The sequence below is a fragment of the Labeo rohita genome, chromosome 1, assembly GCF_022985175.1.
Source record: "Labeo rohita strain BAU-BD-2019 chromosome 1, IGBB_LRoh.1.0, whole genome shotgun sequence".
Classification (NCBI taxonomy): Eukaryota; Metazoa; Chordata; class Actinopteri; order Cypriniformes; family Cyprinidae; genus Labeo; species Labeo rohita.
The window spans coordinates 22,427,086-22,447,997 of record NC_066869.1 but is presented as its reverse complement, the minus strand read 5'-3'; the positions used below and the strand labels follow the sequence as shown (position 1 = coordinate 22,447,997).

At 37.5% G+C, this 20,912-nt stretch overlaps 1 protein-coding gene and 1 long non-coding RNA gene across 2 annotated transcripts; both read right to left on the bottom strand.

Annotated features, from left to right (window-relative positions):
• Positions 1-3,568: 3,568 nt before the first annotated feature.
• On the bottom strand, positions 3,569-5,084 carry LOC127167113 (uncharacterized). Its single transcript, XR_007827956.1, has 2 exons — positions 4,686-5,084; positions 3,569-3,831 (listed from the first exon to the last, which is right to left on the bottom strand). It is a non-coding gene; the product is annotated as an uncharacterized LOC127167113 (long non-coding RNA).
• An 11,150-nt stretch (positions 5,085-16,234) lies between these two features.
• On the bottom strand, positions 16,235-20,710 carry rtn4rl2a (reticulon 4 receptor-like 2 a). Its single transcript, XM_051112597.1, has 3 exons — positions 20,480-20,710; positions 19,531-19,757; positions 16,235-19,348 (listed from the first exon to the last, which is right to left on the bottom strand). The coding sequence occupies exons 1-3, from the start codon at positions 20,535-20,537 to the stop codon at positions 18,257-18,259; spliced, it is 1,377 nt and encodes a 458-aa protein (XP_050968554.1). The 5' UTR covers positions 20,538-20,710; the 3' UTR covers positions 16,235-18,256.
• Positions 20,711-20,912: the final 202 nt, after the last annotated feature.

The following is a 20,912-nucleotide window of genomic DNA, read 5'->3' as shown; positions in this document are numbered from 1 at the left end:
ATAGAGGAGCCAACTTGAATACAGTAGTTGTGGCTGGCAGTGGCATATGTGTATCATATCCTACATGATGTGTGACCTTCTTCCAAACAAGTCCATCATAATAACAGATTGTTAATCCAAGATCAGTAGATGCTCATGCGTTTATGTAAACAGACCCTGCATTTGGGCGTTGACTCAGTTTTATTTCATGGTCCTTGAGCTGGAACAATAGGGAATGGCTCAGACTCAGAAATGTTGACATATTCTGGATGTTCAGCTATGTGAAGAAAGGCTTATTCATTATTACTTTAAAAACCAACGAGGGAATTGTAGTCTATTGTCATATAAAAAAAAATATTTCTGTGCAATGCCTGCATACAGTAACCCTTAAAATAGTATGAGCTATTTTAATGCTATGATGAGCACAATGAAGTAGAGGTGAATATTAAACACTATATCCAAGTGTGATTTATTTCAGTAATTTCAGTAAATAAACAAAGAACCACATGATTTACAAAAGAAAGAGAGACAGAGAGAGACATACAATAAAAACTAATAGAGCAGCGTTAGGTTAAAGCAGGCTGTGGCACTTTTTGACAAATCATAGTGTAACATAAGATATGTTCATACACTAAAAAAAAAATGGTTGTAGAAACAATTATCACCCAGAAATTGCTACTGAATTACACAATTATAAAGAAACTGCAAGTATCACATTGCAAAAGTTTTAATTAGAAACACTGAAGCAGTATTTTGTAAAACATTCTCCAATAATCTTTATTTACAGCTTCATCATATATATATATATATATATATATATATATATATAATATATGAAGAGTTCAGATGCAAAAGCCTCTAAATCCGCCTGACGTTTTTTTTTGTTGTTGTTGTTGTTGTTGTTTTAAATGAGCATTTCTTTCTGGCTACTTTGTATAGGTTTCTATGTAAGTACAGGTACTTCTGATTGGGCTGAGGCTGGAATTTAGCGAGTCTGAAGTAAAAGTATTTGATGGACGTATAATATGTGTCAGGAGCATTCACTCAGTATCATTACCTCATTTTTGACCGAGATGGCTTTTAGCTGGTTTTGCATTTGAACTCTTCATATATACATATATATATATGTATATATATATATATTTATACACACACACACACACACACACACATATATATATATATATATACATGCACACACACACACACACACACACACACACATATATATATATATATATATATACATGCACACCCACATATATATACATTATATATTTCATTAAACTTGTCCTAACCCCCCCCCAACCCCAAAAATACCTGTTCTTGTCTTAGGACAACTTTGACAAACGTTTTTTGATCCGCTTCAAATGTTGACTGCTGTATACACAGGTTTGTTTTTGTGAATTGTGGGGACTTTCTCAAAAAAACTCTAATACAAACATCGAAACATCAAAATCAAACAACTAATTCTGTTGATTTATAATCCTTTTGAATTATGGGGACACTCAAAATATCCTCACCACCTCCTTGTAATACCTATGCCATACCCATGTCATTATACAAATTTGTGTCCTAGTGTGTCACATATTTTAATATAGCATGAGAGACACAAAATAATACTTCATAGAAATTGAGCGCTACACTGTAATGCACAAACACACACACACATATATAAAAACACACACACACATATACATTTGCTATATTAAAATATGTCTAAAAAATAACATTTAAGCCCAAAATGTTTAAGATCTCCACCTATATTAACAGCACCACTATCTTCAGTTAAAATGGGACTTCATCATCATTTCAATCAAAGGATCATATATTGTTTTAGTTAATATTATATTTAAAGAAATTCTTATTTTTTCTTCGCTCTCAAGATGTGCATTTTTACATACAATATGTCTCCATACAATATAATTGTTACGTGAAGGCTTAAATTTTAATTTTTGATTTTTGTTATGTTTTTAATGTTTGATATTTGAAAAAAAAAAAAAAAACAATTAACAAAAAAACATAAAAGTGACTTGTGGGCCCATACTGTATGTTCTCCCATACTGTAAATCTTAAGACATGTTCTTAATGGCAATACAGCAATATATTACTTTTTGCTGTAGCATAATAATATAAAGCATTAAATAATAAAAAAAAAAGTTAATATTATGCCCGTTACAATCCGCGAGACATTCCAGCAGCAGCAGAGAAAAAAAAATCCGCGGGTAAAATAGTATGTTTATTTCCTGTTACTGGAATACGTGCCAAAATAAATCAGGAGAAGAGAAAGACAAAGCAAAGGAAATTAAATTTATTTCGGTATCCCATGCTGCTTGAACAGCGTGAAGTGAAGAGAGTCTTTGCTTAGTATGTTGTGGAAGATATACAGCCTCTGTCAACAGTAGAAAGCTTGCCAGCAAAAATACTTGCTAACACCAGCAATGACAAGGTAAGCTAACGCTGCTGCAACGATTCCTCGATTCTGTTCGAGTATTCAATTTAAAAAAATAAATCCTCGATTGCCCATGTTGAGTATTGGCAAAACACAGTGGCGCATTCCACATTTTAAACCCATTTAAAAATCATTCAAATCATAATAAAGCGTAATGCTATTAAGAATTCACAAAAGATACGATTCAGTTAAATCAATATATGCAATGCAGGTTTAATATATGCTCTTTAATTATTTACATGCGTGTAGGTTATGTACCTGCATCTCAGAGTGGCTCCATTCACAGTAAATGCTGCTACACAAACTGTTATCATTTACATGTGTGGAGCGTCTCAAACTCCATCACTGCATGTTGTTGTGAGTTTGGGTCTATTATAGCCTTCATCTGGGAACACAACGTGCGTTATTTCATCAGATTTGAAAGGTAAATCATTTAGAAACCTATGCAAAACAAGGGAATACATTATTAACTTTCTCAATATGCTAACTGTTCATCACGATTTCAAAATAAAAGTTTAAACCCTCACTCTGAGTTTACACGTTTTGATGTCTACATATTCAAGACATTACAGTGGCTGCAGCTTTTCTGTCATGAAGAAATGCCCAAATATTCAAATTTAAGTGGACATTTGAATGAAATGTTATTGAATCAATATTAAACAAGAATAAAACCACACAGTAAAGTGTCAGAACAATCGTCAGGCCCTTGGCGCCCTCTGCAGGCATTTGTTATAGTGCATAAAATACGCTCTATTGTTTATAATATATTATGTATTTTAACAGTTTTGTTCAATAAAACTAGGGCTGCACGATAAATCGCATGTAATCGTCATGCGCATCTAGTCAACGAAGCCAGTTCTGTGATTAGTAGTAATTCAGCGCTGTGTATTAATTGCCGCACGTGATGGAGATTTATTACTAATCACAGAACCAGCTTTACTGATGAGATGTGCATGACAATCGCATGCGATTTATGGTGCAGCCCTAGTTTAATTGAACAAAACTGTTAAAATACATAATATATTATAAACTAGTGTTGTCACGGTACCAAAATTTCAGTATTCGGTACCAATACCAGTGAAAATCCACGGTTCTCGGTACCAATTTCGGTACCAAATCAAAACACAAAAACATGAATTGAACAACACACTATTTTTATTTATAACAAACAAAAATAAAACAAAGTTTTGACTTGGAAGCTGGTATTTTGAGCTGAGGTGATGAAGCATTTGCTGGAATCCCCATTTTTCACTGTATAAACTGGCACTTAATCCATACATGTGAATTCAGCAACAGCTCGGTTCAGTTTTCTTGCCTTTTTGTCGTACTTCTGCTGCTCAAAAGCATCTGGAACCATTGTCTGCTTAGGAGTTTGGTTCGTGGTCTTCTTCAGCCTGCAGCTGTAAAAGGAAAATATAATATACTTCAGTAAAACAATGGGCTGAGTCTGACTAAATGCAATATTAGATTGACACCAGCTAAACAGAACTTTATATATAACTTTTCAGTAAATAACAAACCTCAGCTTTTTATAACAAAGTTAGATAAGATTACTTATACTGAGTGTAAGATATCAATGTTACACAGACGGAAACTGTAGTATTAAAAACACTTTACAAAAAGATAACATTTAACATGACTTAATAAACAAGTGTTACATAGCAATTATTCTTCTTAATTTCAAAATGTATTCATAATTTATTTTAAATTAAAAGTTGTATCTGTTGACATTATTTCACGCACAATGAACAAACATGAACGATCAAATGTTTGCATAAAACAACATTCACACACATTAATTAATGTTCACTCACTGTAAATTTATGTTAGATAATATATTAAGTCATGTTAATGAATAGTATCTTTTACCAAACTATACAGGACTGTATTTGACTGTACTTTTATTTAATCAAACTGCGCAAACTATATTTCATAGCCTAGAACTGCTTTTCTGATGGACCGATTTTAAGGCATTAACCATACATTTGTACATTTGTTCTCTAACACACATATTTTAGCTACACGGGTCATTTAAAAGCCTCAGGTGTGTAAAAATAGTACACTATCATGTCCTTTTTTTTTTTTTTAATAAATGCTATAGGAGCATTAAACACTTAATAAAGAAGTTTATTCTAATACTCGCGTTAGCATTAGCCGCGCTAATGCTAACGATTAACTAAGCAAATGGCGATGTTTATTTAACGTATAATTTTTATAACAGAAGCTCTAAATATAAAATTAAATTAAAACTTACCTGCTTGAACTTTCATTAAATCTGGGTGTCGGTCTTTGAGGTGTTTTATTAAGTTCGATGTATTTCCTCCTTTTGAGAGAGAACTTCGATGACACCGTTTGCAAGTGGGTTTCTGATGATCTATGATGTTGCCCTTGTCATCAGTCGCAAATACAAAATATTTCCACACGTGGCTCCTTCCTCCTTTCTTTTCAACAAGCGGATTCAGAGCAGCCGCATCAGCAGCACCACCGGTCGCCGTGTCTTTCTGCTTTTATGAAGAAGACGCAACTGCGCACTTTTTGCATAGCGCAGCAAAAACCGGGTTGACCGGGTGCTCGGTACCACCGGTACTTAAGAAAACCTGGTACCGTAACATTTAATTTTTTTTAGTACCGACTTGGTACCGAAGTACCGGGTCTTTTGACAACACTATTATAAACAATAGAGCGTACATTAGGCATTATAGCAAATGCCTGCGGAGGGCGCCAAGGTCCTGATGATTGTTTTTACACTTTAATGTGTGATTTTATCCTTGTTTAATATTGAGTAGCTATAAACTGCATTTTAGTATTTTAGAAGGCCTAGTCATAATTCTGTGGTTATGCTGGTGAAAGTAACTCAAAATTAATGCCATTTCAGAGACAGTAATATTGTAATGTGACTAATTACTTTCAAACAGTAAGTAGTAATATATAATGTATTACATTTTTGGAATTAACTTGTCCGACGCTGTTCTTTTGCACAGTAAATGCAGAATGAAGAATAAAAGTAGAGAATTGTGGAGGATATGGGAATAATTTTCAGTCTAGTCTATTCCACATGCAAAGCTATTGTTTGACAACAGATTTAAATATATTTCATAAATCATATAAAGCACTTTTATGTGTTGTCTTTTCTATAGGTTACAAATTTCTCCATATCATACTTGGTCACCACATGAGGGTGAGTAAAGAATGATCACAATGATTTTTTTATTTAAGTATTTCTTTATCTTTTACATTCATTTTAGTGTATTTATCCAAACACTGAAGATAATGTTTCTACTGTATTTATATGAAAAGTAGTCACCTGAGCAGAACTAAAATTTCAGTAGTTACATCTGAATAATCATTATTTTCATGTTTTTGTTCATTGCTTGCTATTTGCATAAAAAGCCATGTCATTCAGTGCTCACTCTTCATTGATAGTTTCAAACCTACACAAGCTAATTTCTGTGACTTTAAATGCATAGACTACTATATAATTTCCCAAAATCAATGTATTTGCTATAACACAAAGCTGAAACCAGTGGTTATTTTTAAGTATTATCAGTTGTGTTCCTTGAATTTACACTACAAGATCAGATCTGATCATATTTTTCTTAATATATGTATGTTTTGATCGTTTAAATATTATTTTCCTACAAAACTTTAGAATAGTGTAATGATATTTATACAATGCTGCCCCCGTGTGGCCAGAATGTGTATTTGTATAATTCTGTTCCCAAGTCATGGAAAGGTGTATCATAGACTTGTGGGCAGAAGAAGAAAGCCCACTATTTCTAGTTTCTAATAAAAAATAAGCAAATAATATGCTATTCATTTGAAAAAAAAAAAAAAAAAAAAAAAAAATCTAAATATGCTTTTATTGATACAACCATTAATGACATTGTCGATCTGTATGAATATACCAGAGCATTTACACATCAACCAAAACTTTTATGACTTCACTGTCTTTATTTGTAGTTATTATTGTTGTTTTAAATTACTTTAGTGAATATGCAACACTATTCCAGGTTATGAAATGATCAGAGGGGTTATAAACAGACAATGCATTCCCATAGACCTAATCAATAGATTTCCAGTATTAAAAAACAACATACTGAGCAGCAGAGGGAAATCTGGGTCATTGGACAAGTCTGTTGCAAACTTTCACCTCTTGAGGGCATCGGAAGTCCACAAAACACTACAAATGATTAGCCGGCGAAGCAAAAGTCTTTAAAGTAAAACATAGTACATTCCAGACGCCTTCATCTCCTGCCTTAAACAATTCTCATCAAACTGCAGTTATCTGATATGGGTGGTATTATGTGTTTCTGCTTGAATGTATGCTTTGATCACTTGATGGGCCCACTCACAGATCTATCTATCTATCTATCTATCTATGTATCTATCTATCTATCTATCTATCTATATGTCTATCTATCTGTCTGTCTGTCTGTCTGTATGTCTGTCCATCAGTCTGTGTAGGAAGAAGAGAGTTCATTCTTTAATAGTGCACAGGCTGCTCGGCAGATGAATGGAGAGAGGCAGCGGATGAGTCATTATTGTCGGCCATCTTGAGAGGGATGATAGGGGATCCGTGAGTGTCCCAGGGCACAACTCTGCATCTGTCCTGGGTTATTTTTGACTCACTGAGATCCTTCTACGCACTGCCTAGACAAGCAGGAGCAAAAATAGGCTGAGGCGGGAAGTAGAACAAAGAGCCAAAGAGTTTGAAGAGGAGAGAAGGGTGGAGAAAGAGAAGAGGCAGGAGTTTAAACAAAAGAGAATAGAATGACGAAAACAGCAGCAGGGAGGACGTAGACAAGATGATGCAGAGAAAGGCAGTGTGCGTGAATTGGAAGATGAGGGACGGAAAATTGAAGAGACTTGATAAGGAACGCAGGAAGGAAGCATAAATATGGTCAAAGACATATGATTAATTTAAAAGCTTTAAACTTTAATTCAAAGCTTTAAAAACAGTATTAACCATGTAATGCCTGGCATTCTCAAAAATCTGTTTTTTAAAAATGGAACATTTTTGTTTTTTATTCAAAATTCCAAACTGGGTAAAATGAGCTACTGAGCAATTTTCCGATATTTGTATGGCCAAAAGATCAGATGAAATTCTAATAGGTTGTGATGTAAATCAAAGTGATTATTATAACAGTATAGTAGACTATTTAAATAAAATGCATATAAATATTACTTGTCAGACTGTATATCTTAGTAGGATGATTTAAATGCTTTTTTGTGGGGGCAAAACATATAAGGGAATGTAATATAGTAATGATTGAGAGATAAACATTTTCAAAAGTCTGATTTATTATATTTGATACTCACATGTTAACATGATTTTTCTAACAAATTATGTGTGGATAATCAAGCAAACCCAAGTAATAGCTTATTTTGAAATATTACTAAGAATATAACATTTATTCTTGCATTTAATTTAAAAAATAAGTAACGATTTTACAGAAAAAAAGTGGAAAGTTTTAGAATTAAATTAAAATAATTTTTACTTCATTAAAACAGTGTAAACTAGCAATCAGATATCAGAAAACAAAATATTTTGTACAATTTTTTCAGCAAAACACTGATTATTTAGAGGCCTTAGAAATTTGTGAATTAAATATGATGAAGTAGACTATATTGGTTGAAGGAGAAGTTCACTTCCAGAACAAAATTTTACGGACAATTTACTCACCCCTTTGTCATTTAAGATGTTCATGTCTTTCTTTCTTCAGTGATAAGAAATTATGTTTCTTGAAGAAAACATTTCAGGAATTATAGTGGACTTATATGGTGCCCCCAAGTTTGAACTTCCAAAATGCAGTTTAAATGGTTCTAAATGATCCCACCTGAAGAAGAAGGGTCTTATTTAGTGAAACGTTCGGTTTTCGAAACAACGTGACAATTTATATATTTTTTAACCTCAAATGCTCGTCTTGTCTCATCTCTTGCTGCACATCCGTAGCCTGTGTAATCCGGGTCAACAGAGTTAGGGTATTTCAAAAACTTCTTCGATTTCAACATCGTTCTACATCGCTGTTTTACCTTTTTTTGTAAAGGGCATTTGATCTTCTTTGCATGTTCACTTTGTAAACACTGGGTCAGTACTTCTGCAGCAATGTAGGATGATTTTAAAGTTGGGGAAGAAAAAAAGAATTCACGCAGACCTAGACAAGACATGCATTTGAGGTTAAAAATTATATAAATTGTCAATTTTTTTCGAAAATGACCGATCGTTTAGCTAGATAAGACCCTTCTTTCTCGACTGGGATCATTTAGAGCCATTTAAAGCTGCATTTAAACTGCAAGTTTAAATTTGGGGGCACCATTGAAGTCCACTATATGGAGATAATTCCTAAAATGCTTTCATCAAGAAACATAATTTCTTATCGACTAAAGAAAGAAAGACATGAACATCTTGGATGACAACGGGTGAGTAAATTATCTGTAAATTTTTGTTCCGGAAGTGAACTTCTCCCTTAAGGACACATATACAGTTACAACGCTGTTTAATAAAGAACATAGCACATATAAAAAGTATAGATTTTTGCCCACTTGTAAGAACTCATTTATATTTCCAAATCTATTGGAGCATAAACTAGTTTTAAACATTACAAAGCATTTTTATTTCAGTTAAACTACCGTAATCAATATTCTAATAATTGTGATGACATAAACAGTATTACAAGCTAAAATTCAGATAAAGAGAAGGGCAGTAATATATTTATTTAGTACAGTCTACATCAGACGTCTAGCTTCTGTCTGTAACTGTTGCCTGTGATGTGAGTCATTAAAATATAGGTTCATAATATGGCATATGATATTGAATGTTGTGAAATGTCTCAAACTTTGGCCATAGCATAAAAGTGGAAAATAATTATGTCTGTCACTATAGCTTCACCATAGTAAGCTCTGCGCATTAAAGCGCTATTAGAACGAAAATAAAGCTGGGTACATATTCATGCTATTCATGTGAGTATATTAGTGGGTGTCACGGTCTGAGTGCTGGATGCAGAATCAAAGGACTGCCAGGAGAAGGAAAAAAGGGATGACGCTTAATTTGTTCATCTGTGTCGTCATCGACTGTCTGGTGAAAATATATTAATAGTGTAGTGTGGGTCGACGGGAGTCAAAACTGATCGAAAGCTAAAATATCTTCACAAGACTCACCTCATATAGTGCGACAAAAATATGTCGCTATTATAAAGAAAAACAGCACTAAACTGTCAATTATTAGAAACTGTTATTTACACATCCTTAGAAGTCAGGCTTAGACAGATTATCAAGCCTCAGGGACTTGTGGGTTCTTTTACAGTTGCAGACAGTGAGGAAACAAATAGGTAATTGACAAATCACATGGGCATTAACTGTTTTGTTTTTCCCATTAAGATTTTATAGGTTACAATTTATATGTATATTAAAAACTACATGTATTTTAGGTTCTGGGACTAGTCAGGATTTCACAATATTGATTTTTTTAGCGTCGTCTGTCATAAATGATGTGTTTACAGATGAAATGTCTAGTGAAAAATAGTTCAGCTTTGGGAGGGGGGAAAAAGCGTCTGGAGACTGTCTGCTCTGCGTTCTGCTCTGTCTAGCTGTTTTGCATGCAAGAACACCTCCTGCATGAACATCCCCTTAGAGATGAAAGTGTGCATCTCATGTCTGTTTGATCAAACTTGGATACTGATTTGGTGTTCATGCAAGCAAGAGTGTGTGATCTAGCTTTGCAGAAATGAGTGCAAGCAGATGGTGCTGGCAGTTTTCAAACGCCAAGTCAGTGACACTCCTGTGTATTCACCTTTTGTGGCAGCTGGCTTGGTGCATCACCTTGGTGCATCCATTGTAGACTGCTTTTCACATTAATTCACACGTGCGCTGTCGCTGCTTGACGTCATGTCAACTAGCAAAAAATTTCACATGCGTAAAACCAAATGCTAAATTCCAGATGATGGAGCTGCAACCATGTTTTGCTCAGTGCGCTGACAAAAAAGACATCCACTCACATTTGAATATGCATATATCCCTAATAGATAATATGTTTAAAGTAGTATGCATTATATAGAGAGTTCAGACTGGAAGAGATGAAAAGAAGATGCCTAAGAACTGTTTTTTTCTAAAGGAGTGTTTCCTCAACTTTGGTCACTTTTATGACAATATTGCTACTGAAAGTTTTTTTTATAGTTTGTGTATTTGGTTGCCAACGAGACAAAAGTGTCAGAGCATGCTTGCAAAAAAAGAACAGAAAAAAACCCCTGAGATATCAAGGTAAATAGATATTGTTTTATTTTAGGTCACTTCCAATCAACCTGTAACTGTGTTAAATTATGCAAAAAGTGTAAAACCTATTATTTAATTGCATGTATTTGAGATACATAAAATGCTAGCTATGAAATGCTAGCGTGTCAAAGCAAAGGGGTCTGTCATTTTATTCCAAAAATGTCTGTCATTTCCACAACAGAAATCAGTTAAACAAAATACATGATTTGGGATGTGATAAAAATGACACATTTTTATTCACAGCTTTCTGAAAAAACAACAGAATTCTCTTTTGATAGATTCATTCCACTATTGAATGTTGCTAATTAGATAAAATGAACTAGGCTTTTTTAACCGGCCAGCTTAAAAGACGCTCGGGACAGTTGATGGGCCACTTCTGCACTTTGTCACTAAAGCTTGTCATTTGCATGTGTTTTTAAGCTTTACCAAAATAAACATTCAAAAGATTTTAAAGCATTCAAGCACAAGACGCCAAATAACTCAATGGAGTACTCGCTAGGTTGAGTTCTCTTTCAGGTTTTCCTGCGCTTGAACAGACAAATACACCTCATGTGTTTAAATATGCAAGCTCCCACGCAGTGCGCACACAGAGAACCATGTCTCACAGCCCTTGAATGACAAATTGAGTTTTGCCTCTTGTGTTTGAACAGACAAATGCATTCGAAATTATGTCAAAATACCCATCTTGGCAAGTATCCTTGAAAAACTGTCGGTTATGTATTGAGTGAATGTAAACAGTTGAGAAAGAAATCAATATCATTATATGGATGCATTGTCTCTTAAAGTGAATACACCTTGTTTACTAGCTGCTGCCAGTGTCCTTAAAGTATTAGTTACCTTCCAGAATAAAAATTTCTCAATAATCTACTCACCCCCATGTCATTTATAATGTTCATGTCTTTCGTTCTGCAGTAGCAAAGAAAAAACATTCCAGGATTTTTCTCCACATAGTGGACTTCAATGAGGGTTCAATGGGTTGAAATGTCCAAATTGCAATTTCAATGCAGCAAAACAGTCGGTCATTTTCTAAAAAAAAATATTATTAAAATTAAAATTTATATCATTTTTAACCACAAATGCTCATCTTGCACTAGCTCTGTGATGTGCGTGTGCATCTTCACACATTACGTAATCACAATGGAAAGGTCACAGACGTTTAAAAAAGGCAGGCTAGGACGAAAAACTCCATCCAATTTTCTCCTCCAACTTCAAAATCATCCAACTTTGTTTTACCATTTTTTGTAAAGGGCGTTTGTCTTTCTTTGCACGTTCCCTTTGTAAACACTGGGTCAGGACTTCTGTATTACAATATTGCGTTACTCCCTAAAAAGGTAACTAATTATGTTACTTGGTTACTTTTTGTGTAAAGTAATGCATTACATTACTTTTGCATTACTTTTTCTTATCTGGGCTAGTTTTTTTTTTTTTTTTTTTTTTTTTTTTTTTTTTTAATATAAAAAGTTCTATTTTTGGCAAATGTAAGAGCTCTTTCACAGCAAAAGTGAAATGAAAAAGCCTTAGGCTGCAGGAAATGTGAATTCACGTTTGTAGAGGGCACAAATCAAACAATTGTGCTGCCATTCTGGATTGCATGAAGAATACTCAGCAATAAAAAAAAAACCCCACAAATGTTATGTTTATCTAAAGTCATTTTTGCTTTTTTGTATGGTTAAATTGAATCACTGAAAATCAGCAGCAAAGACACTGGTTAATAAAATGGGATGTGTCATTTTCTGAGTTTGCATTTTACTGTTGTTTTTTTTTTTTTTTTTTTTATTTTGAGGAAATACTCAATAGTCATAATGTTTTTGTGCCAGTGAGTTGAGTAAATGCATATTCACATTTAGTCTAGAACTACAGTAACCATCATGTTTTCATAGTGCACACAACACCTCTCCACTCCATATCTCTCAACTTGTCAACAGGACACAAGTAACTGGCATTACTTATTTGGAAAAGTTACTCAAATATTTTCTTGTAAATTAAAAAGTATTGCGTTAATTTACTAGTTACTTGAAAAGAGTAATCTGATTACATAACTTGCGTTACTTGTAATATGTTACCCCCCCAACACTGCTTCCGCCTATCATGTCTGCTTGATTACATGTGTTTACATAATGTGTGAGGTTGAGCTAGTGCAAGATGAGCATTTGTGGTTAAAAAGTATATAATTTTATATACTTATTCCTCGGTTGGGATTGTATAGAGTCCTTTGAAACTGCATTGAAACTGCAGTTTGGACCTTCAACCGTTGGTCCCCATTAAAGTCCACTATTTGGAGAAAAATCCTGGATTGTTTTCCTCAAAAACCTCAGCAAAGTTTTTCACGAAACTTGTATTCTAGAAGTGAACTGTTTATCCAAGAAAATCAAAAAAGAGAAAATCACTCACTGCTCAGAATTGCTTTGTGGTTTTGACAAGAATTAATCTATTTTTAATTTATACAGCGAAGACCATGCAATGATATTTCACATTTGATTTTTCTGTTTCTGTACTTGAACACCTACAAACGTGAAAAACTCAAACATTGTTTAATTTTTATCTTTGTTTATTTATTTATTTGTGCTATTTACACGATTTCAAACAGGGCCCACGGGTACATCCTGCACCGAGGTCCTGCAAACCCCAGCTACGGCCCTATAGTGAAAAGTGTCATTTCAAATTTCATTTTTAGAACAAATGGTGCCAATAGTTGAAGAAACACCCAAGTTTTGTACCAAAAAAGTTGTTCCTTGTGACTAAATTTTACTTGTTTCAATAAAATGTGTTTTTGCAATTATTGTCACGTGAGAACACAGTGTCAGAATGGCGAGTGTATAACGGGAAACTGTTTTCTGGAAAGAACAAATTTCTTGGTCCCAATCCCTAAAGCCCACTCTTACACCTACCACAAGCTTAACCATACAGAGCTGCTGATTAGCTTGCTTTTTCACAACCAGTCAGGTGCTGAACACAAAAGAATATATTTTGGAGAATGTTGCAACCAAACAGTTGTTAGTAGCAAGTATGGAAAGCCAATGGCTATCAGCAACTGTTTGGTTACCAACATTTTACATAATATCTTTATCTGTACTTCAGAGTGAGTAAAGGATGACAGCATTTTCATTTTGGGGTGAACTACTGCTCTATCTGACAGGTTAGTCTTGGGTGCAGTGAATAGGGGTGTTTAGGATTAAGGTCTTTGCTTTAACTAGACCTGAAAACAGCAGAGACAGTATCGTCAGACAGTTAAGTTGCAGGTATGTGTGTAAGATTGCAACTCAGGCAGTGGAGGCACGTGAACCCTCCACGGTCCATTGATGAGAGTGATGACGCACTCCATTTGAAAACCGTCTGCCTCACTGCGGGAAGAGTGCAGCGCTCTTCGAATGTGTGATTAGGGCTAAATGAGTGTGTGTGTGTGCACCCGCGCAAGTGTGCGACTTTGCATACGCAATTCATAAACTCTCCAAATGTCTGTGGCGCCGGAATCTGCCAAGAATGTGACTCAAATATCTCACATCTCCTCTCACTCCTCTCTGCATTTTATTCACCGTTTCACACACTATTTCAGCCCTGCAGTCTGTCTTTCTCTCTCTCCGTCTCCCTTTCAAGTTTTAACGTCAGCCACTGTCTCTTCCCTCCATTTACGCAGACGAAGAGTTTTACAGCACTCTCCGTACACTTTGAAAACACATCAAAACATATGAGATGAAAACCTGTCGATGTGTTTAAGGGATGAATGGGAGTTGACGCATCAAATCAGCACTCCCTCCGCTTTTTATTTTCTTTCCACAACAGATAGCCTTGCTGGTAATCATTAAGGAGCACAACATTAAATGCTGGGCCTCCAACACAAATCAATTTTTGGGTTCATTATTGAACAGCACTGAGCTCTGAACACCTATAATTAAGACCGAAAGAGGGGAGAGATGAAGGTGACATGTTCATGTCAAGAAGAGCTTGAGAAAGTGAGGAAAATTGGAAGACGAGAGAAAGGTGAGGGAGGGGTGAGAGAGGAGCTGATGACGACAAACCAAGTGGAAAGACTGAAAGAAGAGAAAGTGTGAAAAAAAACGAATATGTAACAAAGCACGAGAGCTTTGAGCTCTGCTGAACTGCATGCTAGACAGAGATGTGCGAATGTATTAAAATCATTGATAATTTATACCGAATGAAATCCCAGCAGCAGCTAGAAATTAGAAATTTGTGCTTATAAGTTTATAATCATGTTTCATAGGGAGAAAATGCAATTTCAGCTGCATGTTTCTGCATTAATGCACTGAACAACACACCAAAGAGGTGTCTGTGTGTATGTGTCGATATGTACCAGTAACCATATTTATTTGACATTTCATTCTCATGGGGGCGATTAGCAACACTTCCAAACTCTTGCTGTGATGAGCAACTTCCGGTAAACTCATTCACTCACACACACAAATAAAAAACAGAGTAAGTCCCATTTCTTTCTTCCTCACACATATCCCCCATTCATGTGATTGAGTGACTCATTCTTCATCTAATATTCAGCGATATTGACGTGGTCGCCACCCCTCGATTGCCAGCCAACTCATTGTGTCTCATTGTTGAGGAGCATGGCCGACAGCCAATGAGCACGCAGATGGTGGGTGGGATGATGAAGGACTATTTGCGTAACTCTACTCCGTCCAATGGGGGCATCGAGATGCAGATGTCTTACGTTCAAAGGCCTGATTCAAAAAATAGCCTCATGCATCATAATCATCCATATGCGGTTTACTCAGTTTGTTGATTAGTTGAGTAAAAGAGTAATTGTAGTCTGTCAGAAACTACAGAGACTAATGATATCTTCAATCCACAATCAGTGCAAGTTGTAATGCACAAAGGCTGAAGATTGAGCATTGGATGGAAAACAAAACAGCCTGTTGGCTGTAGTTTTCATGGTAGATTTACTGTGGAATTGAGTGAAAATCACTTGAGCCTCTCACCGGGACTCACACGTATGTGTGTGTGTATGTATGCTTACACGTTTGTGTTAAGAACAGCCTGCTTTTGCACATGGTGGGAGACTGAAGCAAACTCTCTGCATCTTGCTGCTCTTTCAGTGAGAGCCATCTGCTAAAGACAGCACCGCTTTAGAAAGACAAAGAAAGGCTTTCTGTATCAACAAGAACCAATTCAATACCACAGCTGGAGTGCTTTGTGAATACTTTTTCCAATAACATCATCATTTCGCATCTTTTTGTCAGCCTCAGGGGTGTGTTTGCTCGTGTTGGCTGGTGTGCACACGTCTTGCATACTCTGCAACTCTGAATTGAAGCTTTGAATGGTGGCCAGTGCGTTGCATGGTAACTGCATGTTATAGTGAATGATGTTGCCTTCAAAGAACTTTACAAGCTGTGAGGTGTAGAAAGTGTGTGTGTGTGTGTGTCTGTCTATTTGTCTGTCTGTCTGTATGTGTCAAGGGAGGTCAGACTGAGAAGAGATGCGAGGGAGAGAAGGCACATGCGAGATTCTACTGTAGTGTCGTGGCTGTTGGATGAAGATACAAAGAAAGTACGCCCACACCAGAGATGATTCGTATTCACAGATAAGCATTTATTCTTTTGTCATGCTTTCTGTCCATCACTTTGTGTTGTAGTGAAAAGATTGAACAGCTCATTCTTTCACATTCTTACATTCAGTTGCATACATTCTGGGTAAAAGGTATAACTAATGCTTTGGTCATCTGTGAGCAACCTCACAAACACGGTCACTCGAGAGCACCTTAAGGCAGTTTGACCTTACCCGTTCGGTTCAGATATACATTCACACATCATACAAACATTGTAAGACATAATCAAGTCAAGTCATGGTAACATCTGTGGAACAAAAAAGATCAGTGTTCTTTGTTTCAATACTGTCTTAGGGTGAAAACAAAACAGAATATTGCTCAAATTAACAGTAGATCAAACAATCTTTCCTATTGTATTAAGGAACTTTAGATTACGTTTCTCTTATGAGCATATCCATCCTTTATCATCCATCTTTTCGCCTCTACCACCCACATCCACCCCTGCTTTCAGTGCATTTCTTTTTCTCTTTCTCTCTTTCTTGTCCTTGCCCTCTCTATTTGTTTTCCCTAAAGCATTTCAATTCTTTATTGCAGTTTGAAAGAGGAGGAAAAGGAAATAGGCAACGACCACCAATGAAAAGCCATTGCCTTCAGCAAGCCCACCATGAGCAGTCCAGTCTGTATTTGGACCAATGGTAGACATTAATCTGAATGTCCACCAATCTGTCAGTAAGCACATTTTTCTGGTTTTTCACAGTAGTCAGTTCATTTCAAGAAACAGTCTTTCCATAGTGTCCTTCACATATTGGATTCAGTCCTAGTTTTAGCATTTTGCCAATTATTTTAGGCCTAAAGATTGACTGGTTTGATTTAAAACCGATACTTTAAATGAGAAAGGATGGAGTTTGTTGGAATGTTCAGATAAATCAGATACATTTGAATTTGAAAAGAAGAGTAAACAAAGGTCTTAGAACAATTCAGGAAGTGTATTTTACAGCAAAGACTTAACATATTAACAGCATTTTGTAAGACATACAGTATAAAAAAAAGAAAAAGAACATTCACACGTTCTCACGCCATTGACTGATCTTTCCATGCACTGACCATAGAAATAACATCACAGACGTTACTCACAGTGACATTCTTGGCCATTCAGAACAGTGACAAGCATAAGGCCTTTCATAGCGTTATTTACAGCTCCCTCTGCCAAGATGTCATATTTACACAAGTGATAATTGCTGTCATAGCTGGTGGGTGATGTAATGAACTCTTTCGCCTTCTCTTCTTGTGCGTGCTTTCTGTCTCTCCTGCGCGTGCTTTCTCTCTCTCTCTCTCTGCATCTTAAATTGTAGCTGTATTGCAACACTTTCAAACTCATCACTCCATTGTGCTTTGTCTATCTTGCTTCGCTGCTGCACGCCGTTCCTTTTGTGCTTTTCGAGCCCTGAATGATTTTGAGTCCCTTCTGTTATGAATAGATGAACTATAACATTCGATCGCTGCGTTCCAAAGGGAATCAAAAGATTTGCTCATTATGCTATTGTTACTAACTACTGTGAAATAATGGAGCTGGAAAGAGGGTGTCGTAGTGACATCACAAGCTATAATTACAACTATCATAGAAGCACTTAGAGTGGCTGAAAAATCTAAAAGCATACAAATATTGTACGTAAACCTAAGGTGGAAATTTCTATCCTCTGTCTGCACTGACTGTGACAGAGATGGCTTAGAATACACTTGTCCTCAAAAAATAAAGGACCGAGTATCTGCTTAACTAGCCAAGCCCTCTGAACAGCTTTCGTTACTTTCCATTAAGGGCTTGTACTGCCCAACGTTCCCTGCTTACCCACTGTATCCTAAATCAGTCTAGTGCCCTCTAGATACCAAGAACTAGAGGCTCAAACTGAACAGAACAAAGATACAGTTAAGGCTGATAGTAAACAGGAATCAAGGCATTGAAGAGTTAAATTGAGCAAACAGGGTTTTCTCTCCTCCAGAGAGGAGAAAAAATGAGGGGAGAGAGGGTTCTTCTGAGATAGACAGATTCAGCCAAACAGAAGATGGATGCAGACAGTCAAGACAGACATGGAGAGTAACAACAGGACAGAAGATGAGGAGCGAGAAGAAGAGGAAGATGGTGGCAGAGAGTCAAATTCAGGAGGGCACTCGAGCTCGAAGCAGCGCAGGGAGGTGATGCCCGCATCTTCGTTGCCATAGTTGGCCCAGTACTCTTCTGGGTCAAGCTTGGGAAGAAGAGCCTCTTCCTCTCCGAGCTCATACTTTGTGGATGAAGATGTGATTGAGGGATACTGGGACTTGAAGGGGTACGCCTTGGTCTCGGAGGTCTTCTCGAAGATGCCCTTGGAAGTGCTGACGGGCTTGTGCTTGGAGAACCACCAGCGGGTCTTGGTGCTGAAGGTGGTGGTGGTGGTGCCAGAGAGGGAGCCGGGGTCGGGAAGTGGGCACAGGGCGAAATCCATCTCCCTCAGGAAGCGCAGATCCTCTCCACGACGAGAAGCAGGAGAAGCGCACAGAACCTCGGAGCTGGACACGCGGACACCTCTGAAGAACTCCCACAGGGGACGAGCCTCGCAGCCGCAGGCCCAGGGGTTGTTGTTCAGCCGCAGGAACTCGATGGAGGAGATGTCACGCATGGCCTGACCGGGCAGCTCAGCCAGGGAGTTGTTGAAGAGGAAGAGCATGGTCAGACGGCCCAGGTCGCGGAAAGCGCGGCGATTGACCTGACGGATCCTGTTGTCGTGCACCAGCAGACGGTCGAGGTTGACCAGGCCACGGAACACGTTCTCGGACAGAGTGCGGATGCGGTTGCCGTGCAGGAAGAGCTGGCTGAGGTTGATCAGGTCAGCGAAGAGGTCGTCCTGGATGAAGTGGAGCTGGTTCTCCTGCAGGTAGAGGAACTGCAGGCTGTAGAGCTTGTGGAAGATGTCATGGGGAAGGGCGGCCAGCCGGCAACGGTGCATGTGGAGGCTCTGGAGCTTCTCTAGGCCACGGAAAGCTCCACCCTCAAGCCTGTGCAGGTGAGGGTTGTCGCCCAGATCGAGCTCCTCCAGATCGCGCAGCTCGCTGAATGCACCGGCCTCAATCCAGGTGATGTTGTTGGAGAAGAGCCACAAAACCTGGTATGTGATGAATTGATGGACAGAAAGGAAAGGGGAAGGTAGAGGGAGGAAAGGGTAATGAGGTGAAGATATTGAGAAGGAATACAAAATTAGTAAATGAGACATTTAAATGTATATTTGCAAATGTAAATATTAAATGTTCTATTCTGTACCACACAGAGTCTATAACACCTCCTTACCTGTGTGCCAAAAGCAAAAGACCCCACTCTCAGTTCAGTGATGCGGTTGTTCTGCAGAAAAACGCGCTGGGATTCGTAGGGCATGCCGTGGGGCACAATAGTGAAGTTCTGCGCCTGGCAGCTCACTGTCATGGGGGTCGGGTAACACACGCACCGGTGAGGGCAGCTCTGAGCAGGCACGGGTTTCACCACGACCAGCCAGACAACCAGCCAGAGCGAGAGAGCGCCTGGTGGAAAGAGAGGAGCGCGTCACATCACAAAGTCTCAGTAGCTAAAGCGCAAGTTTCCATTTTGGAGAGCTCTGTAAGTCTCATCTTATATACATTTAAACCAAACATACATTAATTCATGATAACAAAAATTTGATGCGGAAAAATTCACAATTTTAAAACGAATTTCTACGAACGCACTATAATGTTTTTATCATTATAACAATATATCGGTTTTCATCCATTTATGTTGTGACATTTTTCTCATAAACACATCATTTTAGATTCTTCAGTTCATAAGTATTTCGTTTTAAAGTGTTCAGAAAAAAGTGCGATTTAACTTATCACTGCAGATTTTAACTTATAAGCTTTAAGTAGTAGTTTAGCATGTACCGCTCCGAACATTATATCTCTTTGAATTTAAATGTCATTAGTTTAGCATTAAACTTAAGTAACATTAAGTTTAACATTACACTTTTGAATATATGCATACATTTGCTAGTACTTGTTTGAATAAAAGCACTAAAACATCAATGCAAAACATTTTACGCATCAAGCACAGAATATATTTTCTAACCATCTAGCTGCGTAAAACCAAGCATACTCGAAAGCCAGTTTGATCATATTCTAAATAGTTACATTGTTTTAAATGCATTCATTTCCATTACTTAGAATACTAAGTTCAGCATTTCAAAAGTACATTCACAATAAAGATGAACAGAGAAGAAGCAAAAACTCACTCTTAAAGTTGTGCGCAAAGGAGCTGCGTTGGCTCCGCGTAAAAGTTGATGTTTCCATTCCGAACCAAAGACGAGAGCGAGTTAGCCTGAGGAGTTTAGCGATTGATTCCCTGCTATCTCCGCTGATGCTCTGGTTCCCGAGTCGGAGCGACTGAGAGAGTGCCGAATGATGGGTCCTGGGCCCAATTTATACCCGAGCGCAGCGCGCGCCTACGGCTGTGGGCACCACGGAATCTCTCCTACGTCACCAGTCGGGTCAAGCCCAAGCGAGGGTGGCAAACGGAAAAGGCGGCGCGGAGAGAGGAGGGGAGGGCTCTCGCGTACCAGTTTGGACAGAGGGAAGTCAGACGTCTTAGCTCAGAGTTACGATTGTGGAGACGTAGTTGGGAAAGGGCGGGGGAGCGCAGGCACGGCGCCCGGTAATGACTGAGCT